This window comes from Anguilla anguilla, chromosome 17, assembly GCF_013347855.1.
Source record: "Anguilla anguilla isolate fAngAng1 chromosome 17, fAngAng1.pri, whole genome shotgun sequence".
In the NCBI taxonomy this organism is placed as follows: domain Eukaryota; kingdom Metazoa; phylum Chordata; class Actinopteri; order Anguilliformes; family Anguillidae; genus Anguilla; species Anguilla anguilla.
Genome location: NC_049217.1, coordinates 2,204,128 through 2,225,328, shown reverse-complemented (window position 1 = coordinate 2,225,328; position 21,201 = coordinate 2,204,128). Strand labels below are relative to the sequence as shown.

The window sequence follows — 21,201 nt, the reverse complement described above, 5'->3', positions numbered from 1 at the left end:
CATTACTCCTGATGGCTCTGCTCGTGTGTAATGCCAGGAATACCGGCAAAATCAACATTAATGCTCTCAGCTACTTAGTTATCTTCAGGATATTAAAAGCAATTATATTTAACTGTTTGGGTTTGTATCTTTATAGCAAGTATACATGGATCGTTCTGACTTACTGCTGGCTCTGTTTCCAATAGTTTAATGTTTAAGTGATTGTTTATGATGTTGTTGAAATAATTGATAGAATTTAAATTACAATCCAAATTTAGAAGGCTGAGAATGACAGGTTTTTTTAAATAAACTCGTTAATTTATAATTCTAGAAAATGAAACAAGCTATTTTGCTATTTTTTTTAGATTACTACCACTATAACAATAAGTAATAACATTTAACATTTAAGTGCTGTCAATTTTTCTTTGAAAGACATGTCATCTTAGAAGACTTTACAAGAAACCCCTTCACCAGATTACCAACAGTGAATAATACTGATATGCATGCCTTTTTAGAATTCTTTTGTCTTAAACTCAAGGCTAAAATAAATGACAAAACAAGACAGAAATAAATGTGTATTTTAAGTAATGAAAATTTCACCCTGGTCAAAGCTCAATGCTGACATTTAGCCTTGCTTTGCAGTATTACAGGGTGTTTGAGTGCGGGCCTGTGTTTACGTTTGTGCGCGCATGTGTGTGTGCATGCATATGTTTGCTTGTGTGTGTGCGCGTGCGTAAGCACGCACACTGTGATCATATGCTTGTTCCTCTCTCTGGCTTTCTTGCAGAAGCAGGCAGAAGCGTATTATCAGGGCACAAGTATGGATGTGTAAGCACGTACTCTGTGCTCACTATGAGGGCACAAGTATGGATGCATAACCACATACTCAGTGCTTACTGTAAGGGCACAAGTATGGATGCTTAAGCACGTACTCTGTGCTCACTATAAGGGCACAAGTATGGATGCGTAAGCATGTACACTGTGATCATACCCTTGTTCCTCTCTCTGGCTCTCTTACAGAAGCTCACTATGAGGGCACAAGTATGGATACGTAAGCACATACTCTGTGCTCACTATAAGGGCACAAGTATGGATGCGTAAGCATGTACACTGTGATCATACCCTTGTTCCTCTCTCTGGCTCTCTTACAGAAGCTCACTATGAGGGCACAAGTATGGATGCTTAAGCACGTACTCTGTGCTCACTATCAGGGCACAAGTATGGATGCGTAAGCACATACACTGTGTTCATACGGTTGCTCCTCTCTCTGGCTCTCTTGCAGAAGCAGGCAGAAGCGCACTATCAAGGCCACAAACACACTCGCAAGCTGAAGGCCGTGCAGGCGCACAAGACTCGGCGACAACACCTGGGAGAAAGGGGCGGGGCCAGCGGAGGAAAGGAGAGGGAGACGGACAGGGAGACGACAAGCGCCTTGGAGGTGCCCCCTGCTCTAATGGACGCCGCTGTGATGGAAAGAATGCGTGAGTAATCCCACAGAGGGATGGAGGGATAGAGGGATGGAGCAGACAGCCCTGGGCACTTTTCTTCATTCTGACTGCCCTGTTCTTCAACCAGTGAACTCTGAACATGATCCCACCAATCACACTCCCTTACCTCTTCCCCTCTCATCTTCTGCCTCTTTCTGTTCCTCTCATCCCTGTGGCAACTCTTTTTTTCCAGCTGTGCATTATTTGTGATCTTTCCCTGTCTGCTCAGTCTTATTGTTCATCTGGTCATCTCTCTCTCCACATCCTCTTATCAGGTGCAGATGAGGGAGGTGTTCTCCTGGGTATGAGCTCAGGGGCACATCCACAGGAGTGTCCCTCCTCTTCATCTCTCCTCTCCACTCTCCCCGTCTGTCTCTGGAGCATCTCTCCTCTTTCTCTCTCCTCTTCTCTCCCCTCATCTGTCTCTGGAGCATCTCTCCTCTTCGTCTCTCCTCTTCTCTCCCTTTGTGTGTCTCAGTGGCAGGAGCAACAGCAGATTAGCTGCCTCACAGGAAGGAATGAAGGAAAATGAGAAAATATGGGGTGAAGAAAGGCATGATTAAGCTAAATAGCACAGCATGGATTTTATTTATGTATTCAGCAAAGTGTGGATTTCTAACCCTTTCTTTGTGTTCCTTTACTCATTTATATGAAGTGCAGTGTAGGTGGTACGGATATATGGATGTTATAATTGCATCTTTGAGTTCATGAACTGAGGGTTCAAATCCTGACCAGAACAGCGCAGAAAGCATTTTCCCCAGTTTTCTTTTCTTTTTTTTTTTAAAAAGGTTAATAAAGGAATAAGTAACAATAACAGTTATATAAATGATGGCGATAAGCATGCAGAGGGAATTAAATCCATTGTGCTCTGCCCTTTCTCTGTGAGATCTGAAATGCAGCATTAATGTGCAAGCTGCCAAAAGCACTGGAGAGGTTAAGAACAGGATGAAAATTAGGCCATCTGCACCCCGCTGGAGCCCTCAAGCCTGTTATCGAGTCAAAAAATAACTTTTTCCATAAAATCCCATTTCATATTCTTTTGTCAAAAGTATGTGAAAGGGACTGTAACGATACAAAAGGAGGGAAATGGAGAGAAAATGACAATGAACAGTGAGAGGAGAAAGCGAGAGTACATAGGCACTGGCTGGCTTTTTGCCGTGAATAATTTTACCGATTCAAGCTAATTTTGCAACCGGGACCGATTCTTAATAAACTCAATTGTAAGATTGTGTGAAATTGAAATGCGTCAGAACGGTCCATCCACAAGAAGTCAAAATGGCGCTCTCTAATAGAGTAATGGCTGACTTAGCAGCCTATTACCTGTGCATGTCATTAACCCTGCACCAGGAGCCAATCAGTGGGCCAGCTTCACGGGCTGCTTTCAGTAACCCATAATCCCCTCATCTTCTTGGGCGATACGGCTGGGTTAGTACAAGAATTGAGGTGATCTATGGAGAGTGCACTATTTCTGGCTGGGCAAGCTGAAGAATGGAGCGTGTGTTAGGATGTGATAGGATTATGTGGCAGTTGATGAGTCACCTGTGTAATTGTCACAGCCAGTGTGGAGTTAATGGGCAGTTAATGTTACTCAGAGAACTGTCCACTGTGAGCCGATTACTACCAGGCTGGGATCATGACTGCTCAGATACATGGGAATCTCTGTACCACCAAAGACATTTCCCCCAAAGTGCCCCCCCCCTAGTATATTAAAACAAAAAAGCATCCTTTGGTGCTCCTCTGTGATGTTGTCCCATTGATCCTGGTTACCTGGGGGGCTAAAACTCGTTAGCGTAATTGAACCGCTTCAGGCCTTTGATGAAAAGCTGTTTCATGCTGAAACAAATGGCTTAAAATGAGACATTGATCCCAATATCAATGCCGTGGCGGAGCTGTGCTCCTCGCACATCTGCAGCAGAAACAGCCTTTTACAGACATAAGGTTAGGTATTCACCGGCAGCCTCATGGAAGGGACTGAATGACTCATTTGGAAGCGAAGATGAATGAATAAGAACATAATTTAATCAGTCATTGAGTATTCTTTTGAACTGTTGAGATCGAGAATATCTTCAATTTATCATTATTTCTTTCCCTGTAAGGCTGCTATTTCTTAATAAATATAGAAATTTTGTTGTGACAAAAATCTTCCTACACCAGAAAGGACTTTTTTAAATGACAGCTTCTATTATGCAAAAAAATGTATTGTGATCCAAAGGGTTCTCTTTATCACATTTAATTACTGAGATATTTCTATTCATGAGAGATACTAGAGCTAAAACCTGTCTATTCACTGGAGGCCAGAACTGTCTTACAGAGTAACCAACAGGAATATTTGGTCCTGTCTGCCACCATCTCAGCATTCCCAGGAATCTTTGGTCTTGTCTGCCTCCATTCTCCTCCACTTTGAATAAAGGAGACTTATCTAATGTAATGATTTTGTTCTAAGGAAAAATCAGTTGACTGATTCTGTAGATGTTGAGACAAAAAGGTTGACCTGTCATTCTTGTTTTTTTTAAAGCAAATGAAATGCACGGTTTGTGGGGTGTCCAGATACTTCTCAGTCTGGGATTCCTTTGGGAAGGAGTGTCGGTGCTTCTCAGGCTGGGATTCCTTTGGGAAGGTTTGTCAGTGCTTCTCAGGCTGGGATTCCTTTGGGAAGGTGTGTCAGTGCTTCTCAGGCTGGGATTCCTTTGGGAAGGTGTGTCAGTGCTTCTCAGGCTGGGATTCCTTTGGGAAGGTGTGTCAGTGCTTCTCAGGCTGGGATTCCTTTGGGAAGGTGTGTCAGTGCTTCTCAGGCTGGAATTCCTTTGGGAAGGTGTGTTGTGCTTCTCAGGCTGGGATTCCTTTGGGAAGGTGTGTCGGGGAGCTGCGTTGATTAATCAGCTGTGGATTGCTGTCAGTGTGTTAATTTTACTGTGCTTGGGAACTACAGCAAAGTTGATGGATGGCTGCGCACTTTTATAAAATGATGTTGTCCTGTGCTCCAGATATTTTATAACTGACTGTTGTGCGAAAAGCAAAAATAAACTGTTTTAAGGCATTCGATATGCAATCTGAAGCAGAATACTTAACTTGATAAAGGTTTATTGGTTATTGGAAGGCTCTTGGATTGATCTGTTTGAGATCAATGCGAAATTGTTGCTTCCTCTTTCAACTATATGATTATATGGAGTCCAGGTGGTAATATGTCGAAAATGACTAAATTAATCAATGATTATACATTACGCTCATTGAGAAGGTAAAAACTCAATGAGCGTGGATAAAATCTCATTCCAAAAATACTGTATTTACATTTACAAGGCAATGTGATGAAATGGTTTTATTTTCTTTTAGATTGTTTACACACATTTCCTGAAACTAATTTCTGAAAAATATATACACAAAACCAGAACTGTTTCTGCAAAACTTTTAAAATATCTGTCAAAATTAAATGTGTGTTCAAAATCATGTGTACTCCCCGAAAATGACATTTTGCTTATTGTAAACACAAGTCACCAAATGAACCTTATGAATACCAATTACATACTGGTAAATTATAAATAAAGGCACTATTATGAATTTCTTTATGCATCAGTGTGCTTTTGCTTTTTTATTTTTGTACTGTCAATTTACAGACAGGATCTCATTGTTTGAATATACCAGCCAGCTCAAATGTAAAAAGGAACAATGAGATAGATTTTGTAAATTTATTTTCTCCAAATTACATATAGGGAGTTCACAATATAAAATGTGAGCAGGCGAAATGTCTGCTGCTTTGTGAGCTACTCTGGTTCATCTAGTCCTCTGGATTAGATATGACCATGTGTGTGAGCTACTCTGGTTAATCTAGTCCTCTGGATTAGATATGACCATGTGTGTGAGCTGCTCTGGTTAATCTAGTCCTCTGGATTAGATATGGCCATGTGTGTGAGCTACTCTGGTTCATCTAGTCCTCTGGATTAGATATGGCCATGTGTGTGAGCTACTCTGGTTAATCTAGTCCTCTGGATTAGATATGGCCATGTGTGTGAGCTACTCTGGTTAATCTAGTCCTCTGGATTAGATATGGCCATGTGTGTGAGCTACTCTGGTTAATCTAGTCCTCTGGATTAGATATGACCATGTGTGTGAGCTACTCTGGCTCATCTAGTCCTGGGATTAGATATGACCATGTGCGTGAGCTACTCTGGTTAATCTAGTCCTCTGGATTAGATATGGCCATGTGTGTGAGCTACTCTGGTTAATCTAGTCCTCTGGATTAGATATGACCATGTGTGTGAGCTACTCTGGTTCTGGGATTAAGTGGGATTGGAAGATTGCGGAAATTGGAAAAGGGAAATGTGCAAGACTGTATGGACAAAAATAGGCAAGGCGATGGAGGACTCCTGGATGCTGATATCAGCACAGAGAGTTACATTTCTCCCACGCTGGCCAGGGACAACGGGCAAATTGGGCCTATAATAATCCTTCGTCTCTGCTGCTTGGTTAAATTGAACCTGGCTTCACCAATTAAAATATATTGATGTGGAATAGGGCTGCCTTCCATTTCAAATACTCTCTGAAAAAGAAAATAGCAGTTTCAGAAAGAGATCTCAATCACTCAAGACAGTGAAGAACAATGACAAAAAGACTGCTGTTGGTATAACTTTAGTGGATCAAACGCTCAAGTAACTGCACAAACTACTGTTCCAATAAGCCTTGCATGATCTGTGACCTGGCAGGTTCTTACAGTACCATTGCTATTATTTGTTTGTGAGAACTACAGTTCAAACCATGGGAATTACAGTACAGTAGCCTACATACCTGTATATACTGCTAGCGCAGTTCTTTCACCCTTTCTGAATTCCTCTCAGAAGGCACCCAGAAGTCCTGCTTTGTCCCAATGGGGTTTTTTTTAGTAAGTAGGCAATTGTTGACAGACCCACATTGTCAATGCCTGGAAACATGATATTGTCCTCAATACTGAAACTCTGGGTCCCTCACACTCAAATTGCTTTATTTGTCCAGACCATTTCGAAGATGGCAGTTTCCTGTTCTGCTGTGAATAGTCATTGTCTACCACCAGCATATGGTCATCTTTCAACTCTGCCAAATTAATAAATACAGTATTGGGAACATATAAACACAACTTCAATTTTTTACGTAGTAGTATAAATCACTGAGTATTGATCTGTTACAGTAAATATCAATTGAGCAGACTTACCTATTCTCATTTCTAAATGTCTGTGTGATAGAGGCAATGGTGACGTGGCTGAGATTCTACTGAACACTGCCCAGCTTCCCTTAAGGTCCGTCCACCCGAATCTCATCTGTGATATTTGTCCTCCTTGTTCTTCCTCCTCTTCCTCCTCCTCATTGTGCTCTTCCTCCCTCACTCTCCCTCCTCTACCTCTGGCAACAGCATCAGCCATTGCTCTCCAACACAGGAGAGGTCAAGCTCCAACAGCTGATTGAATAATGAAAGCAACTAGTGTTCAACCTGTAACCTTGAGTGGGCGTGTTCAATTGATAATAGCAGTTTATCATTTTTAATGGCAATGTTTTCCATGTGAACACAACAGATTTACATTGTGAAAATTGTGCCTAAAGAGGAGAATTGTCTGAGGTGTTTTTGGGAAAGTGTTAAATGAAGCAGAAATCTTTGTGAAAACAAGCCATATGTGCTTACAAGCCATATGTGTTTTAAGGATATCATTTTTTGTTTTTCATGTGAACTTAAAAGTTTTGCTCATTACAGTCATAGCACCAGTTTTATTGTGTAAACCATTGAGAAAAACAGCCATTTCTAAATATATTTGTTTAATCATGCACATATTATCAGAGTTATTGATATGCATTAGATATTTACAATCACATGGAAATATTCCAGTCTTGGTTCACTGATATAACTGTTACTGAATGCTGTGTTGAGTAATTAAGGATTGTGTGAGTGCTTCTGAACACTATGTTGAGCGATTGAGTATTGTGTGAGTGTGTCTGAACACTGTGTTGAGTGATGGAGCATTGTGTGTGTCTGAACACTTGAGTGATGGAGCATTGTGTGAGAGTGTCTGAACACTGTGATGAGTGATAGCGCACTGTGTTGAGTGATGGAGCATTGTGTTGAGTGATGGAGCATTGTGTTGAGTGATAGCGCACTGTGTCAGTGCTTCTGAACACCATGTTGAGTGATGGCGCACTGTGTTGAGTGGTGGTGCACTGTGCGAGTGTGTCTTAACACTGTGTTAAGTGATGGTGCACTGTGTCAGTGCTTCTGAACACTGTGTTGAGTGATGCCGCACTGTGGTGGGTGATGCCGCACTGTGTTGAGTGATGGCGCACTGTGTGAGTGTATCTGATCACTGTGTTGAGTGATGGCACACTGTGTCAGTGCTTCTGAACACCGTGTTGAGTGATAGCACACTGTGTGAGTGTGTCTGAACACTGTGTTGAGTGAGGAGCATTGTGTGAGACTGTCTGAGAATTGTGTTGAGTGATGGCGCACTGTGTGAGTGTGCTGAACACTGTGTTGAGTGATGGCACACTGTGTCAGTGCTTCTGAACACCGTGTTGAGTGATAGCGCACTGTGTGAGTGTGCTGAACACTGTGTTGAGTGATGGCACACTGTGTGATTGTGTCTGAACACTGTGTTGAGTGAGGAGCATTGTGTGAGACTGTCTGAGAATTGTGTTGAGTGATGGCGCACTGTGTGAGTGTGCTGAACACTGTGTTGAGTGATGGCGCACTGTGTGAGTGTGTCTGAGGACTGTGTTGAGTAATAGCACACTGTGTTGAGTGATGAAGCACTGTGTTGAGTGATGGTGCACTGTGTTGAGTGATGGAGCACTGTATGAGTGTGCCTGAACACTGTGTTGAGTGATTGCATACTGTGTTGAGTGATGAAACACTGTGAGTGTGTCTGAACAATGTGCTGAGTGATGGTGCACTGTGTTGAGTGATGAAACACTGTGAGTGTGTCTGAACAATGTGCTGAGTGATGGTGCACTGTGTTGACTGATGGCGCATTGTGTTGAGTGATGGCGCACTGTGTTGAGTGATGGCGCTCTGTGTTGAGTGATGGCGCACTGTGTTGAGTGATGGCGCTCTGTGTTGAGTGATGGCGCTCTGTGTTGAGTGATGGCGCACTGTGTTGAGTGATGGAGCATTGTGTGTGTCTGAACACTTGAGTGATGGAGCATTGTGTGAGAGTGTCTGAACACTGTGATGAGTGATAGCGCACTGTGTTGAGTGATGGAGCATTGTGTTGAGTGATGGAGCATTGTGTTGAGTGATAGCGCACTGTGTCAGTGCTTCTGAACACCATGTTGAGTGATGGCGCACTGTGTTGAGTGGTGGTGCACTGTGCGAGTGTGTCTTAACACTGTGTTAAGTGATGGTGCACTGTGTCAGTGCTTCTGAACACTGTGTTGAGTGATGCCGCACTGTGGTGGGTGATGCCGCACTGTGTTGAGTGATGGCGCACTGTGTGAGTGTATCTGATCACTGTGTTGAGTGATGGCACACTGTGTCAGTGCTTCTGAACACCGTGTTGAGTGATAGCACACTGTGTGAGTGTGTCTGAACACTGTGTTGAGTGAGGAGCATTGTGTGAGACTGTCTGAGAATTGTGTTGAGTGATGGCGCACTGTGTGAGTGTGCTGAACACTGTGTTGAGTGATGGCGCACTGTGTGAGTGTGCTGAACACTGTGTTGAGTGATGGCACACTGTGTGATTGTGTCTGAACACTGTGTTGAGTGAGGAGCATTGTGTGAGACTGTCTGAGAATTGTGTTGAGTGATGGCGCACTGTGTGAGTGTGCTGAACACTGTGTTGAGTGATGGCGCACTGTGTGAGTGTGTCTGAGGACTGTGTTGAGTAATAGCACACTGTGTTGAGTGATGAAGCACTGTGTTGAGTGATGGTGCACTGTGTTGAGTGATGGAGCACTGTATGAGTGTGCCTGAACACTGTGTTGAGTGATTGCATACTGTGTTGAGTGATGAAACACTGTGAGTGTGTCTGAACAATGTGCTGAGTGATGGTGCACTGTGTTGAGTGATGAAACACTGTGAGTGTGTCTGAACAATGTGCTGAGTGATGGTGCACTGTGTTGACTGATGGCGCATTGTGTTGAGTGATGGCGCACTGTGTTGAGTGATGGCGCTCTGTGTTGAGTGATGGCGCACTGTGTTGAGTGATGGCGCTCTGTGTTGAGTGATGGCGCTCTGTGTTGAGTGATGGCGCATTGTGTTGAGTGATGGCGCACTGTGTTGAGTGATGGCGCTCTGTCTTGAGTGATGGCACTCTGTGTTGAGTGATGGCGCTCTGTGTTGAGTGATGGCGCACTGTGTTGAGTGATGGTGCACTGTGCTGAGTGATGGCGCACTGTGTTTAGTGATGGCGCACTGTGTTGAGTGATGGCACACTGTGTGATTGTGTCTGAACACTGTGTTGAGTGAGGAGCATTGTGTGAGACTGTTTGAGAATTGTGTTGAGTGATGGCGCACTGTGTGAGTGTGTCTGAGGACTGTGTTGAGTAATAGCACACTGTGTTGAGTAATAGCACACTGTGTTGAGTGATGAAGCACTGTGTTGAGTGATGGTGCACTGTGTTGAGTGATGGAGCACTGTATGAGTGTGCCTGAACACTGTGTTGAGTGATTGCATACTGTGTTGAGTGATGAAACACTGTGAGTGTGTCTGAACAATGTGCTGAGTGATGGTGCACTGTGTTAAGTGATGACGCACTGTGTTGAGTGATGGCGCACTGCGTTGAGTGATGGTGCTCTGTGTTGAGTGATGGCGCATTGTGTTGAGTGATGGCGCACTGTGTTGAGTGATGGCGCTCTGTGTTGAGTGATGGCGCACTGTGTTGAGTGATGGCGCATTGTGTTGAGTGATGGCGCACTGTGTTGAGTGATGGAGCTCTGTGTTGAGTGATGGCGCATTGTGTTGAGTGATGACGCACTGTGTTTAGTGATGGCGCACTGTGTTGAGTGATGGCGCACTGTGTTGAGTGATGGTGCACTGTGCTGAGTGATGGCGCATTGTGTTGAGTGATGGCGCACTGTGTTGAGTGATGGCGCACTGTGCTGAGTGATGGTGCACTGTGTTTAGTGATGGTGCACTGTGTTGAGTGATGGCGCACTGTGTTGAGTGATGGCGCACTCTGTCCCTGCAGGTCTCTTGTCAGAGCCGGGTGTGTTAAAGCTGGAGGACTCCCCAGGGAGCTTGGTGGTGCTGACCCCCGTGTCAGAGGCCTCCTCCCTGGACCTGGCTGGTCTGAGCTCCCCCCAGCCGTCCCCGTCCTCTGGGCTGTCAGAGAGCATGTCGGAGAGCAGCACTGCAGAAACCCCCCCCTGCCAGGAGTCCCCCCAGTGCCAGGGGCCCCAGCTTCAGACCGAGAGGGATGGGGACCCCCCAATAAACAAGCAGCACCTCCACTGTCCTGTCTGCAAAGTCACTGTCAACTCCTCGTCTCAGCTTGCGGCCCACCACAGCGGTATGCAGGGGAACCCAATGCAGCCCCATCGCAGTTTAAACTGACTCTGCAGCTCCATGCAGCCCCATCGCAGTTTAAACTGACTCTGCAGCTCCATGCAGCCCCATCACAGTTTAAACTGACTCTGCAACTAATGATAATAGCTTCAGTAACCCTCTCCCTCACTTCCTCTTGCTTTCTCTTTCTCCCTCACTCCCTCTCTTCCTCTTTCCTTCTCCCTCTCTCTCCCTCTCTCTTTTTCTCTCCCTCTCCCTCTCCCTCTGTCTCCCTCCCAGGATCTAAGCACAAGCTCATGCTGGGGGGTCAGAGTGTGTTGCCGCGGAGGAGGAGCATGGCGGGGTCGTCTCGTTCTGCCTGCAGGACCAAGCGGCTCAGGGTCAAGGGTAGTGTGGGCGTGGTCAGCAAGGCCTACCACTGCCCCATGTGTGAGATCCATGTCAACTCAGAAACACAGCTCCAACAGGTGAGGGGTGTGTCGTTTTCTCACACTCAAACAGGTGATTGGACATATCCCTCTTTCTCACATTCAAACAGGTGAGGGGGCGTGTCCTTCCCTCACACTCAAACAGGTGATTGGACATATCCCCCTTTCTCACATTCAAACAGGTGAGGGGGCGTGTCCTTCCCTCACACTCAAACAGGTGATTGGACATATCCCCCTTTCTCACATTCAAACAGGTGAGGGGGCGTGTCCTTCCCTCACATTCTAACAGGTGATTGGACATATCCCTCTTTCTCACATTCTAACAGGTGATTGGACATATCCCCCTTTCTCACATTCTAACAGGTGATTGGAAATCACATGTTAGCTCTGGCACTGATGCACTGTTTCTAAAGAGACCAAACCCACACCACACCCACAGTTCATTTATTATTTATTTACACTGCACCACTGTTGTGCTAATGCCTGGGTCACAGAATTACTATGAATTAGGCCTTAGCCACAAAGCACTTCACAGTGAAGGGATGAAAGCTGTCAGGACATCAGGAAGCCTTTATTTAACACTTTGAGTCAGGACCTTGATTTAATATCTCATCTGAGACACTTGACTACAGCACAGGGACCCCATGATTGTTCTGCTGCATTGGATTTTAGAGAGTAGTGCGCCCCCACTGGCCTATTAATGCCACTTCCAGCAGCGACTTTGTTTTCCCAGGTCTCCCATTCAAGTACTAACCAAGCCGACATTTATTCAGCCAAAGCCGTTTGGCAGTAACAGGACCCCTGCGCATCCACTTTAAACTTAGCAATTTCAATAGCTTTTAATAATGGGGTCCTTATATTATAATTTTTACACTTCATAATCAGTACTTATGTAACTAAGCTGTATCATTAAAAATGGAATGTTCACTCACCCAATGCAAGTTTTGTTGAACATTCAAAAAGCTGGGATATGTCACAGTCAATGAAAGACCGAGCCATTCAGTTGACAGATTGTTCATGTTCTTGTATGTATTATGCATTTATTTTTTTGCATTCATACATTCAAAAACGAGCATTAGAAAAATACACTACACTAGGGGCATTAAACATGGCACAGTCACAACACTGTGATACAACATTGCAATTAGGAAAACATAAAAATATGCCAATTTCATAAACATATATTTTTCCAGTAGTTTGAAAAGATTTTTGGCTTTGGCATTATAGAGTGTTTAAGGTAGCACAAATAATAACCAAAATCCTTAATAAGCCATGAGTTGGATGGCTTGGTCTCATTCTATATGCAAATATGTTTATGCCCAAAAGGAAAAACCATTAGGTAATTATTTTATCTTAAAAAAAGACGCTTTACAGAGTAGCAAGGTAAGAAACATAGCAAAAAGAGCAAACACAGCAAACACCAGGCCTGAACCCCCAAATAGCAAGTACATGAGGTAAAAAATCCCAGTGGGGAGAAAACCCTCAAACGGCAGCGAGAAAAAACTTCCCAATGGGAAGAAATCTCAAGAGGAACCCGGCTATAGAGGGGGAGCCCCTCCTCCACTGGCCAGCTTGGTGTAAAGTAGCAGACAACAAATAAAATGGGTTAAGCAGGTTACAGCTGAGGTGAAAGCTAACTGGAATAATAGAAGACCAAATGGTGTAGTTCAGAATAATGCAGTTTAGAGGATCCGGATGATGGATCTATAGCTCCAGACAGCATCAAGGCATGGGCAGGGGAGGAACAGGGCTAAACCAGTCCATGACCATAGAGCGAAGGACAGGACTGGAGCGATCCTGGGGATTCAGGCCGAGGAAACAGGCTGGAGCATTCTCTGAACTCAGGGCGAGGTAAGGGGCGGAGCCCCATGGAAAGAGAGAAGACAAGGTTAAGGTCAGCTTGACGCAGACTGTCAGTCATACTTCCCAGAGGCCTGCTGGGTGGTCTCTGATTCTCCTGTTATCCTCAGGATTTTCACTAATAATTGAGGTATAACCTGCTGCAGGAGAAGGCTTGGAGGAATTCAAGTCAGAGAGAGAACATCCTATTAACACTCTTGATCAGAACATTAAGACACCCTTTGAGTGGACAGTGACTTAAATATATTAATATATATTGAAGTCACATATAATAAACATAACAGTATGCCTTTTATAATAACAGAATTAAATATCAAGTATGAATTCAATTCTATGTTATTCCCTACATTGCCATATGTATCTTACCATATTACTACTGTAATGATACATACACATTTTTTATGGGTTTGTATTCTCATTGGTTTTTCGTGGATAATGAGGTGGTCATGATTATGTGATTATGAGGATGATGATACTAATTACATACCGCGTTAGATTTTAAACTTTTCCCTGTGTGGAAACTGGTCTTTGTTTTCGGGTTGCGTTAGGTGTCTTTGGTTTTGGGTTGTTTGATTCTTAGAATTGATAGATTGCGATTATTGCACTATCACAAACTGTTAACCTCTGTAATCAGTGCGTTATTCGACTCAGCTTTTCAGCTGCTAATTAGGTACACTCGGAGCGACGCTTGCGTCGCTCCCTCCTAGTTTATGAGCCAGTTCCCCATTCCAGTCTGTGCTCTCCCCCTCAGAAGGCGCTTCCAGCGACGTGGCCCCCCTCGACAACGGAACCCCTCTAACCTCTGCTACCCCCCGCTGACCCCCTGTGAGAACTTCACGGTCACAGGGGGACTATGGAACTGCCAGTCTGCTACGCGCAAGGCAGACTTCATTTCCGCCTATGCCTCCCTCCAATCCCTGCAGTTCCTTGCCCTCACAGAGACCTGGATCACACCAGACAACTCTGCCACTCCTGCTGCCCTCTCATCCTCCTACTCCTTCTCCCACACCCCCCGGCGATCTGGCCGTGGTGGTGGTACTGGTCTACTGATCTCCCCCACCTGGAAATTCTCTGTTCTCCCCCTCCCTGACCTGTCCATATCCACTTTTGAATTTCATTCTGTCTCTATCACCTACCCTGCTAACCTTTATATTATTGTTATTTATCGCCCCCCGGGGCCCCTGGGAAGCTTCCTGGATGAGCTAGACACCCTGCTCAGCTCCTTCCCTGAGGACGGCACCCCGCTGATCCTCCTTGGAGATTTTAACATCCACCTAGAAGCCTCCCAGTCTGTTGCCTTTCTACCACTACTTCACTCCTTTGACCTCTCCCTACAACACTCTCCTCCAACCCACAAGGCAGGCAACCTCCTAGACCTGATCTTCCTGAGGACCTGCTCCAGCTCCAATCTTACGGTTACCCCCCTGCATACGTCTGACCATCATTTCATCTCCTTCTCCCTCCCCCTCTCTCCACACCCTCCCTCCCCCCCTCCCATCCCCACTGTCACTGTCAGCCGTAACCTCCGCTCCCTATCACCCTCTTCTCTTGCTCACAGAGTGACTGCTTCCCTCCCCACTCTTCAATCATTTTCCAAGCTCCCCACTAACTCTGCATCCTCCACCCTGACATCATCTCTCTCCTCAGCACTCGACTCCCTATGCCCCTTCGTCCCTAGGCCAGCACGTTCATCCCCTCCCAGTCCATGGATGTCTGACATCCTGCGCACCTCCAGGGCCACCCTCCGCGCTGCTGAGAGGAAGTGGGCCAAATCCAGGGACCCATCTGACCTCTCAGCCTATCAGGCTCTCCTGAAAGAGTTCTCTTCTTCTGTCACTGCCGCTAAGGCAAAATTCTACCAAACCAAAATTCATAACTCCATTTCTAACCCTCGTCAACTTTTCTCTATTTTCTCTTCTCTCCTCAGCGTGCCACCTCCCCCACCCCAGTCTTCCTTCACTGCAGATGACTTTGCAGCATTCTTTGACGAAAAGATTGCAGACATCCGCAGCTCCTTTGCCCCCTCTGCGTCCTCCGCCCCCTCTGCGTCCTCCGCCCCCTCTGCGTCCTCCGCCCCCTGTTTCTCCACATTTTCTCTCCTCTCAGACACTGAAGTCTCCCAGCTTCTGCTCACCCACCGCCCTACCACCTGCGCCCTCGACCCTATCCCCTCATCTCTCCTTCAAACAATCACACCAGACATCCTCCCTTTTGTCGCCTCCCTCGTGAACTCATCCCTATCTTCTGGATGTTTCCCCTCATCCTTCAAGAAGGCCCACATCACCCCGCTGCTGAAGAAACCCACACTAGATCCTTCAGTCATTCAGAACTACCGCCCGGTATCTCTCCTCCCTTTCCTATCCAAAACACTCGAACGTGCTGCATCTAACCAGCTCTCTGCTTTCTTCTCTGAGAACAACCTGCTTGATCCCCACCAGTCTGGCTTCAGGCCTGGCCACTCGACTGAGACTGCACTCCTCTCGGTCAGTGAGTCACTCCATGCCGCACGAGCAGCCTCCCTCTCCTCTGTCCTGATTCTTCTAGACCTCTCCGCTGCATTTGACACTGTGGACCACTCTACCCTCCTGTCCTCCCTGGCAGCATCAGGGATCCGCGGCACAGTCCTTGACTGGATTGAGTCCTACCTCTCTGACCGCTCCTTCCAGGTTGCCTGGGCGGGTAAGGTATCACCACCCCGTCCCCTCACTACCGGAGTTCCCCAGGGCTCAGTCCTTGGTCCCCTTCTCTTCTCCATGTACACCAGATCCCTTGGCCCTGTAATATCTGCCCATGGCCTGTCCTATCATTCCTATGCCGACGACACGCAACTCTTTCTCTCCTTCTCCCCATCGGACACACAGGTCCCTGCCCGCATCTCCGCTTGCCTGAGGGACATACAGAGCTGGATGGACAATCACCACCTGAAGCTCAACCCGGGAAAGACGGAGCTAATCTTTATTCCTGCTCTATCCTCTCCCCTCCTCGACTTTTCCATTTCCTTAGGGGACACCGTAGTGACATCATCACCCTGCGCCAAGAATCTCGGAGTGATGATGGACAACAGGCTGTCCCTCTCCAACAACATTGCAGCAGTAACCCGGGCATGCAGATTTTTCCTATATAACATCCGCAGAATCCGCCCCTTTCTCACCACCTACTCAACCCAGCTCCTGGTCCAAGCAATGGTTCTATCCCGCCTGGACTACTGCAACTCTCTTCTGGCTGGACTACCGGCATCTGCCACCAGACCCCTGCAGCTCATCCAGAATGCTGCGGCTCGTCTGGTCTTCAACCTCCCCAGACACTCCCACGTAACTCCCCTGCTCACTACCCTCCACTGGCTGCCTGTTATAGCTCGCATCAAATTCAAAACATTGGTTCTAGCATACCAGGCAGTCAAGGGATCAGCCCCAGCATACCTTCACAAGATTTTCAAACCCTACATGCCAGCCAGATCCCTCCGTTCTGCTACCTCAGGACGCCTAGCACCTCCCCCTCTTCGCACCTGCACTTCCAGAACACGTCTCCTGTCTGTTCTGGCCCCACGATGGTGGAATGACCTCCCTGTGGAGGTCAGAACAGCTGAGACTGTGAACAATTTCAAACGACGACTGAAGACCCACCTCTTCAGGCTGCACCTCTCCCCATCCCTCCCTTCCCCCCCTGTAAATGACTAAACTTAGGGGTGTAACTAGGCAGCTGTTTAATAGGTGACTTAGTTGATGCGCCAGTCTTAACGACTACTTGTATTTTTATTTATTTTTATTTTTCCATAGATTGCGTTGTTGCCGTTCTCGTTGTTAGTGTTAATCAGTTTAACCACCAGGGTCCAAGTTGAACTATGCGGTTCTTCCCTGTACTTGGACCGGTACTTCTCTCTAGGGGTTTCGTCATACTTGTTCCTGGTTATGGTTATACACTTTGTTGTACGTCGCTCTGGATAAGAGCGTCTGCCAAATGCCTGTAATGTAATGTAATGTAATGATGGTGTGACACTGACAATGAGAATTATGACGATATGATGATGTGATAATTATGTGACAATGATAATGAAGATGATGATGATGGTTCTCTGTTGTTGTTGTTGTTGCAGCACATGAACAGCAGGAGGCACAAGGACCGGCTAGCAGGCAAGCCCCCTAAGCCCAAATTCAGCCCTCACAGCAAGAGTCAGCAGAGCACCGTCTTACCGGTAAGTCTATTCACTATTCACTTAGTACTGACACACAGCCAAGCTCAGCTGCTTACTGGTGAGTCTTGTCACTTAGTACTGACACACAGCCAAGCTCAGCTGCTTACCGGCGAGTCTATTCACTTAGTACTGACACACAGCCAGAGTCAGCACAGCTGTTTACCAGTGACTCTAGTGACTTAGTACCGGCACACAGCCAAGCTCAGTCGCTTACTGATGAGTCTACTCACTTACTACTGGCACACAGCCAGCGCAGCTACTTACCAGTGAGTCTAGTCACTTAGTACTGGCACATAGCCAGAGTCAGCACAGCTGTTTACCAGTGAGTTTAGTCACTTAGTACTGATACACAGCCAAGCTCAGTTGCATACAGGTGAGTCTAGTTACTTAGTACTGACACACAGCCCGAGTCAGCTCAGCTGCTTGCTGGTATAATTTCTCTGTGTCCCTCTGTCTCTCTGTCCCCCATCTCATGTGTCCCCCTTTCTCTGTGTCCCTCTGTCTCTCTGTCCCCCATCTCATGTGTCCCCCTTTCTCTGTGTCCCTCTGTCTCTCTGTCCCCCATCTCATGTGTCCCCCTTTCTCTGTGTCCCCGTCTCTCTGTCCCCCCATCTCTTGTGTCCCCCTGTCTCTGTGTCTCTGCAGAGTGTGAGATGGAACGGGCACGCAGGGGGAACTATCTCTGCCATGAAGAAGGTGTTCAACAGCTGCAGCCTCACCTGTCTCTCCTCTCAGGTGAGTGTCAGGGGGAGGTAGCAGTCACAAAAGGACAGGTGTGCAGCTCCTCTGTCTGCCTTCTCATACGCAAAGCAAAAACCAGTCATCAACATCACCAACCACAGGGAGAGCGTGGCAGGTTTGGCCATTGTCCTCTTTCAGACGGTATAAAAATAACCATTACTGGCTTATTTATCATGTAGAGCATAAAAAGTGTTCAGACACATAATCAGTGGAATCCACAGAGGCTTTGTTTACGCAGCTGCTGGGGAACCAGGCTGTTTCAAGCCTGTCTGGGAAGGATTCCACAACATAACTTCCTTAAGGAGCCTCACAAAGACCCACAAAGTGAGCTCATTTTAACAAATCGTCAGAGTATAGGCTTTATTTAGAGGATGCAGCCCATCTTTCTATGTAGAAAATCTGCCATACGAACATATACAGCAGGCACATATTTTAGATTTTTTGAAATTCATACATTTTTGGTCTGAAGAAAAATATCTGAAGAGAAACACATTTTGAATGTACAGAAATGCCAAGTTACTCATACATTAAAGTTACTCATACATTAAAAGCACTGTCCTTAAGTTATTAATTCAAGCCTGTGGAATCTAGTCCTTCCGTTAAAAGTATTATTTTCAAAATTAGGCCAAGTAACAAGAAACAATATTGGCTACTGTATCTTAGCTCACACAAATTAAACAAGCTCTATTCCAAAGCAATGCTACCCAATGTTTCCTAAATTATTTCAAATAACTTGGTCTGGTGTTTTTTCATCTGACCATCTGAAGAGAATGTGATCATTCAAACTTTAAGTGCGACATCGAAGTGTCAAATATCAAAAATTGCCTTGTGGAAGAAGACATTTTTTAAATGATTGTTTAAGCAACTGATAAATACTTACACACTAGAAACGATATGTTTGATATGATACTTGACTACCATGTTAATTTTACAAAATATACGAGTTCTTTATATATATATATATATATATATATATATTTTTTAAAGATACTGTACATGCATACATACATACAGTACATAAGAATACTTCATTATCCCCATGGGGACATTTTCCCAAGAAACATGCAATCATTCAAAACTACTAACTCAATTAGATTGACGTCTGCTCTAGCTAGCTAGCTATTTTGGACAATCTGTAATATTTTGCTTGAATTGGCATCACATTGTACCATGCTGGGCTGGCATTCACTCTTATTGTACATGTTAGCTAATTAGTTATTGATGGTGTAACGTAACTACTGGGACAGAGACAGTTACAATACTGTATCTAATCTAATGTTTCAGTGCCAGTGGGCAATGTAATAGGCACTTCTCTGCTTGATCTACTTGTCATCAAAGATTATGAAATGCATCACCTTTTTGGGAGTGAACTCTATTAATCTCTCTAATCATAGACCTATATGGAACGGAGGCTTATTTCAGAGTATTTACTCTCAAATATAGCTGCAAACAAATGTTAAAACAAGAATCATTTATTAGTTTGAAGTAACTTAGGAATGAAAGCGTTGCTCGTTTCATCACATGGAAACATGTAGACTATTCACTTTAGGCTACAAAACTATTAATGGTAGGCAATGCTTTGCACATCAATCAATGCAATGCATATCAATTTTACTAGGTGAAATCTTTTATTAGCGGTTGCCTATTTGGTAATTTAAATATACAAATAAACTAGTTTTTGTATCTGCTTTTTCAGTATGTGTGGATTTTGTTTCATTATAATATCCTACCACATCCTCAAAATGTTGGATTTACTTTTTAAAATTATGGACAACAGTTGCAGGCAATATTATTAGGTATAGGTTAATGTGAACTGATTAAGCACTTGCTACAATACAAGGTTAGTTTGCAATTTTAGACATTACTTTGTGAAACAAATGCATTATTACAGCGACAGTATACATCTATTAGCTATAACAATACATAATGAATATGAGGTTGACAGTAATAGACCACAGACATTGGCAGTATGCCTCTAGCCACAAAAATACCAACATTCAGGAGCCATGCCCAGTGCGCCCCTACACCGTGCCATTGACTGTGCCAAAAGTTCCTTACGTTACATATAGGGCAACCCAACTGAGCATAATACTGTGGAATTTTAAAGGCACTAATCGTTATAAAGTTTTGAATCATTAAAAAAAAATTCAACAAGAAGCGTATGTTCAATTGACTGAGTTACAGCGCATGTGTAGAGAGAGTGGGACAGGTGCATGGAGTGGGTCATTCTTTAAAGAAAAGCGGGCCTTTTATTCTTATTAATAAAGAGGTATGTTCTAATGTACACATGTGCGGATGTGGGTGGGAGCTTGTACTGGCGTGATGCGTACAACATATCTGTGATGTTAGCCTAGTCATTATAAGGTAAATATGAATGCTACAGGAGGTGGGCCTATGAATATGAATGCTATAGGAGGCGGCCCTATGAATATGAATGCTATAGGAAGTGGGCCTATGAATATGAATGCTATAGGAAGCAGGCCTATGAATATGAATGCTATAGGAGGCAGGTCTATGAATATGAATGCTATAGGAAGCAGGCCTATGAATATGAATGCTATAGGAGGCGGCCCTATGAATATGAATGCTATAGGAAGTGGGCCTATGAATATGAATGCTATAGGAAGTGGGCCTATGAATATGAATGCTATAGGAGGCGGGCCTATGAATATGAATGCTATAGGAAGCGGGCCTATGAATTTGAATGCTACAGGAAGTGAGGCTATGAATATGAATGCTATAGGAGGCAGGCCTATGAATTTGAATGCTGTAGGAAATGGCCCTATGAATATGAATGCTATAGGAAGTGGGCCTTCTTCTCTTTCAGGCCAGACTGGCCCTGCAGAAGCAGCTGAGCAGGTGCCTAGCGTCAGCTTTCCTGCCCCGCCCGCTGAGAGCAGCCACCCTCTGCACCATGGCGACCGGCCCCCTCACCCTGTGTCACCCCCCGGGCACCGCCACCTTTATCCAGGCCCCACTGCTGGGCCCTGCCACCTTCCGGCCCCCCTCAGGCCCCATGAGGGCCCCACACACCCCCCTCATCCTCTCCCCCTACTAAC

At 45.2% G+C, this 21,201-nt stretch overlaps 1 protein-coding gene across 1 annotated transcript in view; it reads left to right on the top strand.

The window, feature by feature from the left end:
• Nucleotides 1-21,201, top strand: part of LOC118216012 (zinc finger protein 385C-like) — an 82,354-nt gene extending 61,153 nt beyond the window's left edge. Inside the window, exons 4-9 of the mRNA XM_035397009.1 lie at nt 1,262-1,460; nt 10,605-10,925; nt 11,201-11,388; nt 17,303-17,401; nt 18,047-18,136; nt 20,970-21,201. Of these exons, the coding sequence (XP_035252900.1) occupies nt 1,262-1,460; nt 10,605-10,925; nt 11,201-11,388; nt 17,303-17,401; nt 18,047-18,136; nt 20,970-21,200 (1,128 nt within the window). The 3' untranslated portion in view covers nt 21,201. The remainder of the gene's footprint in view (nt 1-1,261; nt 1,461-10,604; nt 10,926-11,200; nt 11,389-17,302; nt 17,402-18,046; nt 18,137-20,969) is intronic.